General features: G+C 36.6%; 1 protein-coding gene across 1 annotated transcript in view; it reads left to right on the top strand.

The window, feature by feature from the left end:
- Window positions 1-5,850: 5,850 nt before the first annotated feature.
- The window catches only part of LOC130234526 (uncharacterized), a 41,758-nt gene continuing 29,570 nt past the window's right edge, over window positions 5,851-18,038 (top strand). The window contains exons 1-8 of the mRNA XM_056464755.1: window positions 5,851-5,934; window positions 6,034-6,178; window positions 9,661-9,819; window positions 9,908-10,026; window positions 11,263-11,439; window positions 12,235-12,419; window positions 13,526-13,708; window positions 17,542-17,633. Coding sequence (XP_056320730.1) covers window positions 5,851-5,934; window positions 6,034-6,178; window positions 9,661-9,819; window positions 9,908-10,026; window positions 11,263-11,439; window positions 12,235-12,419; window positions 13,526-13,708; window positions 17,542-17,633 — 1,144 coding nt within the window. The remainder of the gene's footprint in view (window positions 5,935-6,033; window positions 6,179-9,660; window positions 9,820-9,907; window positions 10,027-11,262; window positions 11,440-12,234; window positions 12,420-13,525; window positions 13,709-17,541; window positions 17,634-18,038) is intronic.

Below are 18,038 nucleotides of genomic sequence, written 5' to 3'. Positions count from 1 at the left end.
AAAACGCTCAGTGTCAATGACTATGTTTACATGGACATCGGTAATCTAATTATTTCTAATAATTAATTATTACTTTCACTTTCATTGAGAACATTTCATGCATGCCCCCGTGACAAACGAGATATTGGATGCAAGTATGAACTGCTGGAAGAGTGTTGTTTTAATGGAATTTGATACCACAAGCCGTATGGGGAAAAAACTTCCACATTTCGCAATGGAGGTTTCTGTAGTCCTTCACTGACTCGGTAGGTGCAGAGAATAGTGTCAAACTGTTGTGCGTGCACTATTCTGTTACAAAATGCGGCACAAATCCTACACGACGGTAGTAGTTTGATTGCAGTGTTTACATGTCTGCACTTCAATAATTCAACTAAAATCGGCAAACTCCACATGTCTTAATCTGATTTCTGTTTAGTTCAATTATGACCTTAATCGAATTAAGTTAATCAAAAATAGCCGTTTACATGGTAGACACACACAAGGCTGTTTGACAGTATTTGACTACTCTTTGCACCTAGTTAGTAAAGACCACAGACACACACCGCGAAATATGGAGGTTTTTTTTCTCCCATTCAGCATTCCATTAAAACAACTCTTTTCTAGCAGTTCATAGTTGCATGCAATATCTAGTTTTTTACAGGGTGCATGCATGAAATGTTCCTGAATGAAAGTAAAAATGCCAAACTGCATTTAAATTCGACAAATTAAAAATGAAACACCCGAAATGACACGAAACTCGGGAGGAATGTGGATAGCGCGGTGACGCAATTACGTTAATCGAATTATGTGCTATAACATGTAAAACGGGATCAAGCAAGGAACATTCAAAAAGCAACTCATGTCAACACCTTAATCAGATTGTTGTCTTAATATCTTAATTAAAAATTATTCGATTACTAATGTCCATGTAAACGTAGTGACTGTCACTTTTAAACTAGCCGTCAAATCCCAGTGAAGGAGGGGCAGGACTATACCAGGCAACTGTCACCACCATCTCAACAACTTGTCAGTGCGACCGACTGAAACACAGCTGAGCAGCACTCGCATTTTTGCAGTGCAAAAATGTTCAGGTGGAATTAATCATAGAATGAAAAGCTTGACCAAATTTGGAATTGTCATGAATATTAATGAGTTCTGCTCTGACGCTCCATGTCAGTGCCTGCTCTCACACATACACCCTCACACAAAGCATATTGTACTCTAAAATACAGACATGCAAAATTATCATACTTCAGTTGTCAGCAAATATTTTATTATTATAATATGGATATTCAAATAATATTTAACAAATTGAGAACATTCCTTGTTAAATGACAACCTTTTCAACTTAAGTGGTAGAGAAGTTTATTTTAGCTAGAAGGAATAAGTGAGCCAGGGGCGTCGCTAGACCCAATTTAAAAATCGCCAGTGCCCCAGTAAATGCTTTGAGATATCATTTATTCATATGCAAGTGTATTTATTAAGAGTGGTAATCCCAAAATAAAGACGTTATTCTCTATGTGCAACTGAACCAACGCTGGTGAAAGCAATGTGTTTAACCAAAAAGCAAACTGACGCATCCCTGCGCCTCTCGCACGTGCTGCTCTTCTCCCGGTGCGAGTCTCGGTAGTTAACATGCGCGCCAAAAAAACTTGCCGCTCACGTGCTGCTTATGGGTTGTAAAACTGCCGTAACAGCCTTTTTTGTTTTGCAAGTCGGCAAAACTAGTTTAAACAATATGGAGGGTGATCTTACTAAGCATGCCTCCTGATAGATTTTTTTGTATTAAGCAAAAAAGAGGCATGACAAGTGAGGGAGGTAAGACTTAATAAACCTAATTCTCTGCCTTGTGTCAAGTCTAAGACATCAGATAATTCTATAAAACATCTTTTTTTTGTATTCTATTGAACTGTCTGTAGAATTTAATTCAAATGAAATTAATATTTATGCAAAAGATTTCTTAAATGATCTTAGTATATCACTCCAGTTATGTCTTAACATTGTTTTTCAGTTACATGTAAGATAATTTAGAATAATAATTGTATAATAACAACAATACTTTTATTTAGAATAAATATTTGTTTTGTATTTTTAATATATATATATATATATATATTAGGGGGGAAGCAATGCCCCTGGAGTGAGCTATCTTTATCCCACAGAGTAACCTGTGTGTTGTATTGTGGATGAAATATAGACTAAATTACAATTATACTTGACAAAAGGGGCTGACACAGATGGTATTTTAGGTTGTATTTGTTTTGGCACATTAAAATAAAATGACACAGGAAAAAAGTATTTAACACATGAAACAAGAGAGGTGTAGAAAGGCAGTGAAATCTCTCATAAGTTCTTCAGCAACCCTCTGCCCTTTGTCAGTGTAAATGAAAAATTCAGTCCAACATTTATATTAGCAGGATGATGAAAATGAAACCAGAGTGGACATTTCAGCAAGACAATGATTCAAAACACAACCAAGGAAACTCTCAAATGCTTTTCAGAGAAAGAAAATCAAGCTGTAGAATGGCCAGCCAATCACCTGATCTGAATCCAATAGAGAATACAAAATAAAGATCAGTTTGGATAGACGAAACCCACAGAACCATCAAGATTTTGACACTCTGTTAAAGTTTGTGAAAAAACTCACACCTGAGCAATGCATGTGACTTCATTCTACACACGAGTTGTCTTTAAAATGGTGATGTGTTCAATACTTTTGTCCCCCACTGTATATACATATAGATTTTCATTCTATGGCACTTTTAAAATGCATTGATATGTAACTATTTCAGCCATCTTACATATTGCTACTTTATAAAGTAAAACACAATATTAGATAATGTGTTTTTAATGTTAATTATTAATTTATTTTTTATTTAATAGTTCTATTATTTTATTTATTTATTTATTATTATCATTATTATTATTATTTATTCTGATGTTGACTTTGGTGTGATGACAGGCAGCCCCTATTAGATGCATTGTCAGCCTGCGGAACTGAGGACTGCATCCTTGTCAGTGCAGATCTCATACTGAACAAAGAAGTTGACCAGGAACACATCCTACCCCTCATCAGTTTTGCTTCCCACCCAACCCCATCCATGATCAGCCACCTCAGTGTATGTTTAGAGTTGTTCAATCAATTCTTTATAATACAAAACTATACAAAACAGACATGGATTTACTGGTCTTTTCTTCTACAGCTTCTGCTTCAAATTCCCATTATTCGTCCAAAAGTGCTACTGGTTGTGTCTTCGCTGGTCCAAGGCCTTTGTCAGCAGAGTCCATGCAATGAGATCTCAGAAGTCCAGCAGTTCATCCATCTTCTCAAGCGCAGTCTTGAGGCGGGATGTGAAGTGGATGATCCTTTGAAGATCACAGAGGTACATCTGCAGTCTCAGTAGATATTCAGCAGCCCTACCTCCCTGTTTTTGTGTCTGTGTTGTGAGGACAGCTGTGTCTGTGTGTGCTGTCAAACCGATGGTATCTCATGGCATACTCACATTAGGTACACATTAGGCACATTGCATTTTTACCTACCGAACCTGAGCACGTTTAAGTCATAGATGATGCCACTGTTTAGTTTCACAGGAAGAGAAGCGTTCTCGCTCAGCACAGTGAAGATTGCTTTAGTTATACCGTTTTGTATTATTTTTAGTCATTTGGGATGCAGTGACACAGTCAAATATTTTGCCAAACAGATCTAAACTTCGAGGGTTTTGCGTCTTTAATAAACTACGACAGTTTACTTTCATTGAACAGTAAGAATGATTAATAAATCCATATAAAAACAGACCCTTAAAAGTCATGTCTCATTTTCAGTTTCGGGCTCAGACGCGCTTTGCAGTCACACTACAAGCATACTGCGCCAAAGGCCAATTGAACTGTGCTCTGCCACACCTCTTTCAACCGGGCCAGGGCCGGCCAACTGAACCTCGCCTGAGCTTGATTCACAGGGGCACCCCCTCAAAGGCCGCGGCCACCCCTGTGTAAACTCTGGCCACCCCTGTGGCCACCCCAATATAATTTTGCTGTTGATATTATTAATTTAAATGTATTTACGCATATTCACACCATTTCGATAAATAAATAAATATATATTTTTTTAAATAAGTAGCAACCACTAAATTATTGTGGATTGATTGGTGCCACTGACAAAGGTGGTTCACTGCCCCTCCCCCTCTCCGATCTTCATTGACAGCCTGCACACACTTTCAATAGACACCAATGGCAATTTAATATTTACCTTAAGGTACATCAATAGAAGAAGCTGTATTAATATTGTGGCTCAAAAAGGAATATGGATAAATGATATTATTAGGGTCTGTATAGTGAGTGTGTGTATATACAGTAGTAATGTCTTTTGTTCAGTTTGTTCATTTGTTTGTTGTATTAATTAATTCATTAATCTTCATTAATTTTAGACATGGCAAATACTGTATGCTGTACAATAAAAGTTTGTGAAAAATAGCTGAAAAGTATATGTACTTTGGCCACTGAGAAGGGGAAGGGGTAGGGGTACAAAAATAAAATTGGGATTGGGCCTTAGTGTGCTTTTGGAAAGGCTTCAAATTTTACCCCTAAGAAATGGGACACCACTACAACACCTGCACACGTCATCATATGTCATCGAGATCTCTTGCTTCATATGAGATCATATGAGATTATTCCAGTTGCATTATGTTTTGGTAATAATCTTCAGGTAAACACTAAAAGGCATATATTATGTTATCAAAACGATATAATGTGGCAATAAGCTCGTAACTCTGTGCATTTACACCATGATCATATTCATATAAACACACAAAAACAATAACGTTAAACCAGACACTGTAAAAAGCTTATTCTCAGCCACTAGACTTTTCTGACAGGTGATTTTAGTGTCATCAAGTGACAGATGTGAAAGTATGTTGTGGGACTGCTATACAGGAGTATTATGGATTATGCGACCCAGGCTCATTCTGAAAAACGTTTCTGGAGACCGCGAATTGTGTAGCCGAGGATACATATGGCTGCATTTCATTTTTTAAAAATGAACAGGGACGGTGTTATGCCATTCCTTTGAAAAAAAAGGGCTTTTCTTTTTCTGGACGGCTTTTGTAAATCGTTGGTTGGGTTTTAGGGAAGTAAGTGGGTGGGCGGGTCAATCGATTAAATTGGTTGGGTTTAGGGAAGGAGGAGAGTGGGTCTGTCGATTGGTCGGCCGGCCAGTCAGTCATCCAGTCATTCAGCCAGTCAGACAGACGTTTGGTTGACAGCGGCCTCTAGTGGGTTTACGAGAGAACAGTGGGCGCGAACACACTGAGAGAAGTTTGAGATTTGAAAAAGAGCACGCATCAGCCTCTCATGGATTCGCGAAAACAAAAACTGCAAAAATACGTACCTCCCGGGACGTATTTTGCTGTCTCCAGAAACGTCCACAGGACTACGTTTTCAGAATGAGCCTGACTGTAAAACACGAACGCCATTATGAATGTATTAAAACATTGTGCTTGTGCTTGTTTGTGTTAAAATTCATAATAATGACAAAAATACTAATTTGTGGATCTCCTTGCTTCCTTGTGCAGCCATGCTGCCATTGTAGATGGTATATTCTGTGAAATTTTTGTACCCATTGGTTTCGAGTGTGGAAAAATCTCAGTTTCAAGGGCTATTTAGCCATTCTCCTTAGCTCTACGCCTTCAATCTAAAGAGAATTAGGACAAGAGGAAGGGCTAAGGGGTAGAATTGGGATTGGGCCTTATTGTTTTTTAAATAAATAAGCAAGTAAAATGAAGTGTTCTTTGTCTTTTGTGCAGTTGCTGCATGTGTTAAAAGCAGTAGAGAATGCAGGAGCAGCCGTTTCAGATCTCATCCCAACACTGAACCTCTATGTGCAAAATCATTCTGTGCCACTGGAGCTTCAGCTGGCGGCTATACGAGCCTTCAGGAGAATTCCATGCCATCAGGACGTCAGTATAAACAAACCATTTAAGAGTCATATAGCACTGGAGATGCACATTGATGTTATGTCTGTTATGGTTTAAGTAACGTCCTTGGATTATGTGTTATCAGAGAAAAGTCCTTGCTCAAGTATTTCAAAGACAGCAAGAGAATGTGGAGGTCAGAATCGCAGCATATCAGCAGCTCATGCACTGCCCAAATCAGGAGATTTTCACACTTGTGAAGACAACTTTAAGCAGTGAGAAGTCCAGTCAAGGTATGACTTATCAAACAGTATTTAATTGATCAACTTTCAAAATGGTATTTAACAAAAGGGAATGTATAAAGCATTAAATATATCATTGAGGACCAAATTAACAGTTCTGTGAGCTCCTTATTAACTCCCGTGAACGATTAGTTCTTTTTTCAAATGTTTCTCAAATGAAGTTTTACTAGAGCACAACAAATTTTCGCAGTATTTCCTTTTATATATATTTTATTATATATATTTTTATATTGAAGAAAGTCTTATTTCTTTCAGTTTGTCTGGAAATACAGTGATGTGAAAAAGTGTTTGCCCCCTTACTGATTTCTTATTTTTTTGCGTCTTTGGCACACTTTAATGATCATCAAACAAATCGAAAATGAGTCAAAGATAACACAAGTAAACAGATCATGCAGTTTTGAAATATTATAATATGTTATTATGGGAAAACAAAATACAAAACTTCATAGCCTTGTGTGAAAAAGTGTTTGCCACCTAAATCTAATAACTGACTGCACCACCCTTAGTAGCAACAACTGCAATGAAACCTTTTCGAAAACTTGCAATGAGATTACAGAGCTGTGAAGGAATTGTGGTCAACACATCATTGCAGAATTGTTGTAATTCAGCCACATAGGAGGGTTTGACCATAAGCCACCTTTTTAAGGTCATGCCACAGCATCTCAGTTGGATTCAGGTTAGGACATTGACTAGGCCACTCCAAAGTCTTAATTTTGTTTTTCTTTAGCCATTCAAAAGTAGACTTGCTGGTGTGATTTGGATCATTGTTCAAAAGTAGACTTGCTGGTGTGATTTGGATCATTGTCCTGCTGCAGAACCCAAGTTTGCTTTAGCCTGAGGTCACAAACAGATTTCCAAACATTCTCCTTCAGGATATTTCGGTACACAGCAGAATTCATTGTTCCATTTATCACAGCAAGTCTTCCAGGTCCTGAAGCGTCAAAACAGCTCCAGACCATCACACTACCAGCAACACATTTTACTGTTGGTATGGTGTTCTTTTTCTGAAATGCCATGTCACTTCTATGCCTCACATAATGGGACACACACAGTCCACAGAGTATTTTCCAAAAAGTCTTGACATGTGATTATCAACATGTTTTGGGGCAAATCTGAGATGAGCCTTTGTTCTTTTTGCTCAACAGTGTTTTTTGTCGTGGAGCTTTGCCCTGCAAACCATTTATGCCAGTCTCTTATGGTGGAGTCATGAACACTCACCTTAACGGAGGCAAGTGAGGCCTGCAATTCTTTTGATGTTGTTGTGGGGTCTTTTGTGACCTCTTAGATGAGTTGTCTCTGCACTTTTGGGGTAATTTTGGTCAGCCAGCCACTCCTGAGAAGGTTCTCCACTGTTCCATGTTTTTGTCATTGTAGATAATGACTCTCACCGAGGTTCGCTGTAGTCCCGAAGCTTTAGAAAAGGTTTTATAACTTTTTCCAGATTGATAGATTTAAATTATTTTCTGTCTTATTTGTTTCTGAATATCTTTGGATCTCTGCATGATGACTAGCTTTTGAGGATCTTTTGGTCTACCTGACTACATGACACTGTAAAAGTTAAGCCAGTACAACAAAAACCATACCATAATCCTTATTTCCTTATTTCTTGTTCACTCTTGTTCAACATCACCTGCACTGACCTAAAATTATTTGTCAATAATACAAAAACATTTAGTTGGGTTAACCTAAGATTATTAGTTTTCAAGAGAGGTGAACTACTCTGTAACAAATCTTTTTAAGTTGTGCCAACTGAACATTTTTTCTCTGTAGAACTGGAAACTCTTTTGGAAATTGGTACTAAGAAATACATTATCAGAACAAACAAAAAGTACAATTGAAAAAAAACTAAAAGAGAGACAAATGTTAACGAAACATTTATTAGACACAGAATTAGAAACAGGCAGGGGGCAAAACAACAATAACAGTGAGCAAGACAAGGATCAAAACATGGCAGGACAAACAGGGAAAACCACTTTGTAATGCTTCACAGGGAAAAAAACACACTCAGCAAAGAGTCTGTGTGAGTGTGGTGTTTTTATAGTCCTAGTAATCAGTCAATCATGAGCTTCCAGCTGTGTATGTGTAATCAGGGAGAACCAGAAACTTGTTCCTCCATTTGAATTAGTTTGAGCATTTGATTTGTCATTTAATTATTACAGGAATTTTCTGAATTGATCATGAAAATTACATTAGATTTCTCAATTGAGAATGCATTTTGATTTATTATTTGGTGGTTTGAGCATTTGATTTATCATTTGGGTACACTGAAAAAAGTGTTGCATGCAAAACTGTTGCAAACAATTTATTTGTGTTGAATTTAAACAAACAAATTAAATTGAGCAATGCTCAACTTAATTTGTTTGTTTAAATTCAGCCCAAATAAATTGTTTACAACCACTCAACGTAAAAAAATTTAGTAAATCCAAGGAATCATCTTTGAATAATTTTTTTCAGTGTAGTTGTTTTGAGAGTTCGACTTATTATTTGATCTTTTTGGGCATTTGAATTTTCATAATAATTTTGTTAGGAAAAAACTTCCATATATATATACACATAACAGTTAAATACAAATTAACAGTCCACATGCGCTTAGCTTTTTTTTTTGTAGAGCGAACTAGGTAAATGTCAGATGAAAATTCATATTAAAAGTTTTTCTGCAGCTGTGCCCAACCCCCCCCCCATTATTAGTTGTTAATAATGACATTAATGTTATTATTAGTGTTACTATTATTTTTGTTGTTGTTGTTGGGGTTAGAAATACTGCAACCTTTATTTTTTCAAGTGAGGAGGACTGAGATTAACTCAATTTACAGTAACAAGTTGGCAGAAGCTTTCTTGGGTGAACTTGAAGTTTTGCTCACAACTTAATGAAGAAATTTTTGATTTAGGTTAAGTAAAAGTGTAGTTGTACAGACCTTTTTACTGATTTTTGCCAAACCAAAAGTGCAGGTCCTATTTAAGTGATTTCTTGATTGCAAACAGGTGTGGCAGTAATAAGTCCTGGGTGTGGCTCTATTAATCTCAGGTGTGATTAACCAGTTAAGTTATGTTTTAACAGGGAGGCTATGTAGCTTTGGATTTTGTTTTTCCTTAGTAATAGAAACCGTCATTTAAATACTGCATAATGCATAATTGTGTTAACTTTGACTAATATTTGAATTTTTTTGTTGATCTAAAACTTTAAAATATGACAAACTTGTAAATAAACAAGAAATCAGTAAGGGGCAAACACTTTTTCACACCACTTTATAAATATATACATATAAATATTAAGAAATATTGTAACTGTCATCATGGCAAATCTTTTCTCTATTAAACTTTTTTATGAAATGTTTGAAAAAGCATTTAAATTTCACAGGAGGGATGATACTTTTTGTCTTTAACTGCAACTTCTGCAAGTAGTTTGTTTCAACTTTCATAATTCTAACAACCTTTAAAATAAAAGATATATGTTCTTTATGACATTTCCTTAGTTGGGTCATTTGTTTGGAGTCACCTTTTCAATATCCAGAAAACAGAAGACCCTCTGAAGAAATACTTGATGGAGTCACTTCCAGATGATATTATTAGCAGAGACTTTGAAGCAGAACCGTGGAAATATTCTTCTCATATGGACTACACAGTGGACACAGGTACTTCATGCAGTATAACATTTTCTTTCTATCTATAACATGTTAATTTTCTACCATTTGTAACATCTCTGTTTTGTGTCTGCTTCAGGAGTGGCTGCTGCTAACATGGAGGGAGCTCTAGTTTTCTCCCCTCAGTCTTTTCTTCCCAGTTATGCTATGGCAAATCTGACTGTTTTCATCCTAGGCAGAGCATTCAATCTTCTGGAGGTAAAAATTGAAATAAACATCTGTTGCATTTTCCACAAAACATAAAATCAAAAATCTTGCTTATTCATTTACTGTGTTTTTGGAGTCTTATGCAGTTATTTAGCAGTGAATACAGATTTTTGTGAAGAAAAATTCATTTATTCTTTATTTACAATCATTCATTACAATGTAAGAACATGAGCCATCTATGGGCAGGGGGTTTCAAATTCAAATGTCAAATAATATAAAGTTAACAAACTATAAATTGAAATAAAATGTAGTATAAATGAAAAGAATTGTAAAAATATGATTTATATATTTGCATACACTACTTTTAATCCAATTGCTTGACTTTACTTAAAAAAAAAGAGTACCCCATTGCTTTTATGGTGATTAGGTGATTTTATTCTAGAAATCGAGTAACTAATTTTTGTAGAAATTAGTTGACTTTACTTAAAAAAATGATTAAACACGTTACATTAAAAGCAATTAGTTGACTTTACTTTAAAGAGCGAGTAAATGTTTTGCTTTTAAAGTGATTACTTGACTTTAATTTTAAAAGTGAGTAAATCATTGCTTGTAAAGAGATTAGTTGACTTTAATAGTAACTCGCTGCTTTTGTAGCAGTTAGTTGACTTCATTAAAAAGTGAGCATGTTACATTTAAAGTGATTAGTTTACTTCACTCTAAAAAGCATGTTATTTTAAAAACATGTTATTTTTTAAAGCGATTAGTTGACTCAAAAAAATATTTGTAAAAAAGCAAGTAATGAATTGCGTTTAAAGCGATTAGTTGACTTTACTTTTATAAAAATGAATAACTTGTTGCTTTTTTAACAATTAGTTGACTTTACTTAAAAGATAAAAAAACACGTTATGCTTATTACACGTTAGCTGACTCTGTTAAAACGTGAGTTAACACATTGCTTTTAAAGCGATTAGTTGACTTTAAAAAAAGAGTAAACCAATTTGCCTTAAATTTATTAAGTAATTAAACTATGTACACATTTTAAAAAGTTAAGTCAGCATAACAGTTTGAGTTTACTCACTTTTTTAAAGTCAACTTGTTGCTTTTAAGGCAACGGGTTTACTCACTTTTGAAAGAAATGTAACTAATTGCTAATATTTAACGGCAATGATATAAACACTTTTCAAGGCTGTGTGAGAAGCTGCTTAATTTTAGCCAGGTTTATATAAAATTTACAGTATAGTAGCTAACAGTTTTATTCATTGAGACATTTTTGTTTTCTTTCTGTAGATTAGCCTTAGAATGGAAAACCTTGAGCCTGTCCTTAAGGCGTTGTTTGAGCAGCAACCTTTAGCATCTGCTGATCACTCCAGACCTTCAGCTCAAGCAGACTCTATGAAGCAGAGGGAGAGAAACAGTGACGGTGATGGCTGTGAGTCCACAACGTTTAGCTCCATCAGGACTAAGGTGAGAGTCTTGCAGATGGTAATTTATGCTTGGAATTTGGCTTTAAATAACCAGGTTTCTATTTAAGTTCACAGAACAGAGGAAAAAGGACAGAACCCTTCGATGCTGGATAAACGTGAAGATGTTTGGTAATGACATGACCTTTATGACCTGTGATGACCTGCATTCGTATCAGAGAAAACTGTCGCTTAGTACAGCTGGTGTTGTTGTCAAATTGTTAAAGGTAAGAACACAATATTCTACTTTCATTACTGACTGTGTGAAAAAAAATATTAAACTATTATATTACAGTACCAAGACAACAGATCTGCCATAAAACATGATTGTCGTGAGGTCATTAAAATTGTGTCATGAATATTTTTTTGATCACTTTTTTCAGTAAATCAAAAAATCAAAACATTCTACTTAAATGTTTGGAGGGTTTTCAAGCATGAACCACCTTTTTAAGGTCATGCCACAGCATCTTAATTGGATTTAGGTCAGGACATTGACTAGGCCACTCCAAAGTATTAATTTTGTTTTTCTTCAGCCATTCAAAAGTAGACTTGCTGGTGTGATTTGGATCATTGTCCTGCTGCAGAACTCAAGTTTACTTTAGCTTGAGGTCACAAACAGATTTCCAAACATTCTCCTCCAGGATATTTCGGTACACAGCAGAATTTATTGTTCCATTTGTCACAGCAATTGTTTCAACACTCTGACAAATAATTTTCTAACAGAATTATTAATTTTAATGACATTTTAATGCTGAATTCAATTTAATAATGATATTTATAATTTATTTCCTTTTCTCAGGGTCAGGAGATAAAACTCAGCCAAAAGCCAGTTGTTCTGGCAGAGGAACTGGTTTTACCATCCCTCTCCGGATTACCCATGAGGCTAAGCATCAACATGTCCGCTCTATTTTCTCTCAGACTTAAAGGCATCGCTAACTTTAAGAATTGGTCACATTTCTCACTGGCTGGCTATATCAAACCCAGGTATGATGAAGGTTAATTTATTGCTGTTTATTTATGTATTGCTGTCACACTGAAGTTGTGTTGGCAAATCACACAGTACAGTGCAAAAAAGTTTTAGGCCAACATTAATTCTGTTGTTTTACTGATAGTATAATGGATATATGTGACCCTTTACCACTTAGCCAGTCATAAGTGTACATTTTTTAATTTTTTTAGGGGGGTTTCACCTTTAATTTGCATAGGATAGTGGACGTTACAGACAGGAAAGTATTAGGAGTAGAGAAAGGGGAAGGGTCGACAAAGGACGTCGAGCCGGAAATCGAACTTGGGTCGCCATGAGCACAATGGTGCTATATGTCGGCGCACTTAACCACTAGGCCATTGGCACCTACATAAGTGTACATTTTTATTATTTAATTTTTTTATTGAGAATTATAGACGGTGAATATCTTATCTTTCAGTTGATGTATGGTTTGTTGGGATAGGAGTTAGATTAGATTAGAGTTTGAATTATTTTGGTTTAATTGTTTAAGACGTGAAAGAATGTTGGAGAGAGGCTGTTTGTCCTGGTTTGAGCTGCATTTCTAGCAGTGTTGTTAGCATTATTGTCGGAATTGATGGAGTTGTGAATGTTGAAAAGTACAGGCTTTAATACATTATGCCTTTTGGAAAGGACTTCAGTGATTTATAGTTTTCATTTTAAGCATAATAATGATCCGCTAATTGCAGTGACATTCTATTTGGAGAAAGAAAACAGCTGATGAAACACAGACAGTCATGAAATGGCCTCTACAGTGTCCAGACCTGAATATTATCAAGGCTGTATGAGATCACCTGGACAGAAAAAGAAAGATATGGCACTCTAAATCTAAAGAAGAACTCTGGAAAGTGCTAAAAAAGCCTGATATTAAACAGCACATTATTTCAGAAAGTGTTAGGACAATTAGAACAAAACAGTTCAAGCTGTGAATATTTCCTATTTTTTGTTCATATTTAATAAAGAGACTAAAAAAGTCTTTGGCCAACAAAGCTGGTATAGTGCTTAGGGCATTTGCACAGTGCTGTATATGTTTGAATATATTTGACATTTGAAATCATAATATTCTCTATGTCCTCTTCTTAAACAGTGCATTGGTTGGCATCTCTGTGAGAGCTGGAGTGGACGGAGCAATAGGCCGTGTGGGATTAGAGTGGGTCACTCAACTCAAAACGTCCACAAGCTTGGATGGAGCTGTATATCTGCACCATGGGCAGAACCTGAAGTTGGTTCTCAACACTCCAGAAGATGTCATGGATATACTGACCTTCAAGTATGAGCAATACTAACAGATTTTTTTCAAATATATACATTTACATTTACATTTACATTTAGTCATTTAGCAGACGCTTTTATCCAAAGCGACTTACAAATGAGGACAAGGAAGCAATTTACACAACTATAAGAGCAGCAGTGAACAAGCGCTATAGACAAGTTTCAGGTGTGTAAAAGTCTAAGAAGCAAAACATTAGTAGAAATTTTTTTTTTTTTTTTTTTTTTTGAGAGAGAGAGAGAGAGAGAAAGAGGGCACAGTTAGTGGTATAGCCAGAGAGGCAATTGCAGATTAGGAGAGAAAGTGGAGACTAAACAGTTGCGTTTTTAGTCGTTTCTTGAAGACAGCAAGTGACTCTGCTGTTCTGATGTAGTTAGGGAGTTCATTCCACCAACTGGGCAGATTGAATGTGAGAGTTCGGGAAAGTGATTTCTTCCCTCTTTGGGATGGAACAACGAGGCGACGTTCATTCACAGAACGCAAGTTTCTGGAGGGCACATATATCTGCAGAAGTGAGAGCAGATATGAAGGAGCACAGCTAGAGGTCACTTTGTAAGCAAACATCAGAGCTTTGAATTTGATGCGGGCAGCAACTGGCAGCCAGTGCAAACGGGTGAGTAGCGGAGTGACATGTGCTCTTTTGGGTTCATCAAAGACCACTCGTGCTGCTGCGTTCTGAAGCAGCTGAAGAGGTTTGATAGAACTAGCTGGTAGCCCGGCTAGCAGAGAGTTGCAATAGTCCAGTTTGGAGAGGACAAGAGCTTGAACAATGAACATTTATTTATTTAGAGAAAATAAAGGCCACAGTGTCAGGGTGGCACAACTGTCCTGATATAGTAACAAAAACAAGCAAGCAAACAAAACTTGCCAAAAGAATTAGTCTTTTACTTTTATCAAGTATTCATTTTTTAAATTTAAATGTTAGAATTTTACTAGTTAGCCGATGGACTTTAAAAATGGCACTATTGTCAGCAGTGGTTGCTTATGGGAACTTAACCACAGCACAGAAAAACCAGGGGCCTGTACCATAAAGTGAGATCAAGGCCCAATGCCAATTCTATATTGTACCCCTACCCCTTCCCCTTGTCCCTTGAAACAGAGTATGAATGGGAAGGGCTTCAAAATTTACCCTTAAGAATTGGGACAGCACTACAGCACCTGCACACATCATCATATGTCATCACGATCTCTTGCTTTATTTGAGATCAGACGATGGCGACTGCTGTAGTTATTCCAGTTGAGTTATTTTTTGGTATTTTTCTTCAGGAAATCACTGAAGGTGTATATTATGTTATCATAATGATATAATGTGGCAATAAGATCGTAACCGTACTATGCATTTACACAGTGGCCATATTCATCTATGTAAACACAATAAAACAACATTAACATTATAGCAGACACTGTAGAAAGCTCATTCCCAGCCACTACACTTTTCTGACAGGGCATTCGAGTGTCATCAAGTGTCAGAATGTTGTGGGAGTTATTATTAGGGATTATAGAAAGCAAAATTTAGCGTTTTTTTTATTTTAGCGTTTTTTTATGAATGTATTAAAACATGTGCTTGTTTATTGTAAAAATTCGTAATAATGACAAAAAATACTAATGTGTGGATCTCCTTACTTCCGGGTGCAGCTTTGCTACCATTGTGGCTTTTCTTACCCCTTGGTTTTGATTGTGGTCCTGAAAAATCTCTGTTCGAAGTGTTATATAGCCATTCCCCTTAGCCTTACTCCGGGGCTATTCAATTGGTGGCCTGCAGGCCGAACCCTGCCCCCGAGACTATTTGTTCCGGCCCACCGAATAGTGTGACCAAGACATCAAAAATAAATTTAGTTCAGTCAAAAAAACGGCTGCTATAGTTCTGAAGTGACGTGCGTCTGTTAAATACAGCACGAGCTGCATTTGAAGGCTGCGCAGAGCGTGAGTTTGACATTAAGCGAGTGGCGCGAGCAGCCGGAAACATTTGGATATGTTTGTAGAAAAGGCTTTTTGTGCAATGCACTGATATCGTTAATATGGATGCAATGATTAGCCGTTTTCACTATTAGCTGCGCTATAATTCATTACAGTTAATTAATCGTAAAGGATTCTCAACGCTGTGTTTCTGTTGCATGGAACAAAACTGCTGCAACTAAACATAGTTATGCTAACTGTGTGCTTGTTTAAAGCTCCTAGCTTATACCGAGGCTAATACGCACGCACATTGGATTAACTATGGCAGCAGAATGATAAGTTTATTATTTCCAATGGAGACGTGCGCATATTGGGAGCGGTGCACGCACGGCTTGTACAGCGGACCAACGCACTTGCGCCCTCCAGGCACACGTGAGAAACGATCTCACGCTGTAGCGATGAGAGTTGTGCGTGGCTTTCAGTGCAGTGTAAAGAAAAGATCCGTTAGACAAATTATTACAAATTATTAAAACGATTATGTATAAACGCAGATAATAACAACAGTTCAGTTAAATTCTTAGCTAATATACAGCTTAATTTAACATTAGACAAAAACTATTTTCATTCATTTACTCTTATTTTAATTTATTTATTCAGTGTTCTGTCATTTATTTTCATTGTAAAATTATCACTCATGTTTAAATCAAAAACCTTTTTATTTTTAAGTCCAAAGAGAGAAATGGACTATTGTTTGTTTTTATTAATATTTTGTGCTGTATTTGGTTACTGAGCAGCAAGAAACAACACTTTAAAATATAAGCAATTTTCTCGTGATTTTCTAAATTAGCAGTGTTTTGAATTTATTAAATGCATCATAATCATGATAACCATGATTATTCTTCAGACTAATTGTTATGCAGTTTAAAACATAACATATGAATGTGTCTGAATGTAGAAGAAGTCTACTTAAGCAATGCACTGCTTTTGTCGTGCTTTGAAATTCAACATTTGAATATGTTTATTAAAAAAACCCATTGTACAATGCAGTGATGTTATGTAGTTTCAAAATACAACATATTAACATTTTAATGTAGAAAAATACAATGTGGATGTTTTAAGGAGCAAAATTATAGCATATGGGCTCTTATATAAGGTATATGACGAAGTATGCCTAAAGGACTTCAAATTTGCCAGTAACCTGGGTTAAGCGCTTCCAGTGAACTGTATGCCATTGCAAAATCTGCGCATTTAAGGTCTGTTTTCTTTAAAAATCAGCGATCTCCACTGGCTGAGTGAAATCCGATATAAAGTGGGTCTCAGATTGTACAAGAATCACTGCATAAAATTACATTTTCCCCCACCATGTCTTTATAATATGAGTATTTATTTTACCCCAGTAAATTCAATGGAGTTTCTGCGCTAGCCCGCTGATTCTGACAGACGCGAGCGAGTAAACGGCTTTTTGTCTCGTTTTACGCTTGAGCAACTGAATGAATGCCAAAAACTATTTAGCTGATTGTATTTTAATTACATTACAACATCGATGCTGTAAAAGGAATTGTATAAAATGGAAAAAAACATACACTAACAGGTCACCGGAAGTTTATCAGCATGGGAACAACACTAGCTCGGCATATACCCTATTGCTGTTGTCAACACTTCATTTGGGCCCCTCATTTGGGATGCCTTTCATGTACTGGCCCCCATGACAAATTAATTGAATAGCCCTGCCCTACACCTTCACGCCAAAGAGAATTGGGACACCCCTCCCCTAGAAAGTGTCCTACAGGTGGTTTGTCAAGCCCATTCACTTGTGTGGAGCACACTCAGAATTGCACAATAAATGGACTGGCTCATAAACAGTTCATTGAAATACTTTAAATTGTTGAGACTGTTTAAGACTATTAAATTGCTGCTTGAATGTCTTCACGAGACAGCTCCAGAATGTTTCGTGTCAGTGGAGACAGTAAAGAGGAGCTCGTGGTGACTAGAAACCTGAAAGAGAAGAACACCTGCACTCCTAAAACATGTGAGTAAATTTACCACAACTCATTCATTCATTTTCTTTTCAGCTTAGTTCCTTTATTAATCAGGGATCGCCACAGTGGAATGAACTGCCAACTTACCCAGCATATGTGTACACAGCAGATGCCCTTCCAGCCGCCACCCAGAACAGGGAAACACTCATACACTCTTAAATTCACACACAAACACTACAGACAATTTAGTTTATTCAGTTCACCTGTATCACATGTCTTTGGACTGAAGGGGAAACCGGAGAACCCGGAGGAAACCCACACCAACACGGGGAGAACATGCAAACTCCACACAGAAATCCCAACTGACCCAGCTGAGGCTCGAACCGGTGACCTTCTTGCTGTGAGGTGACAGTGCTAACCACTGAGCCACCGTGTCACCAATTTACCACAATAAA

This window comes from Danio aesculapii, chromosome 2, assembly GCF_903798145.1.
Source record: "Danio aesculapii chromosome 2, fDanAes4.1, whole genome shotgun sequence".
Classification (NCBI taxonomy): Eukaryota; Metazoa; Chordata; class Actinopteri; order Cypriniformes; family Danionidae; genus Danio; species Danio aesculapii.
This window is presented reverse-complemented; position numbering and strand designations above follow the sequence as displayed.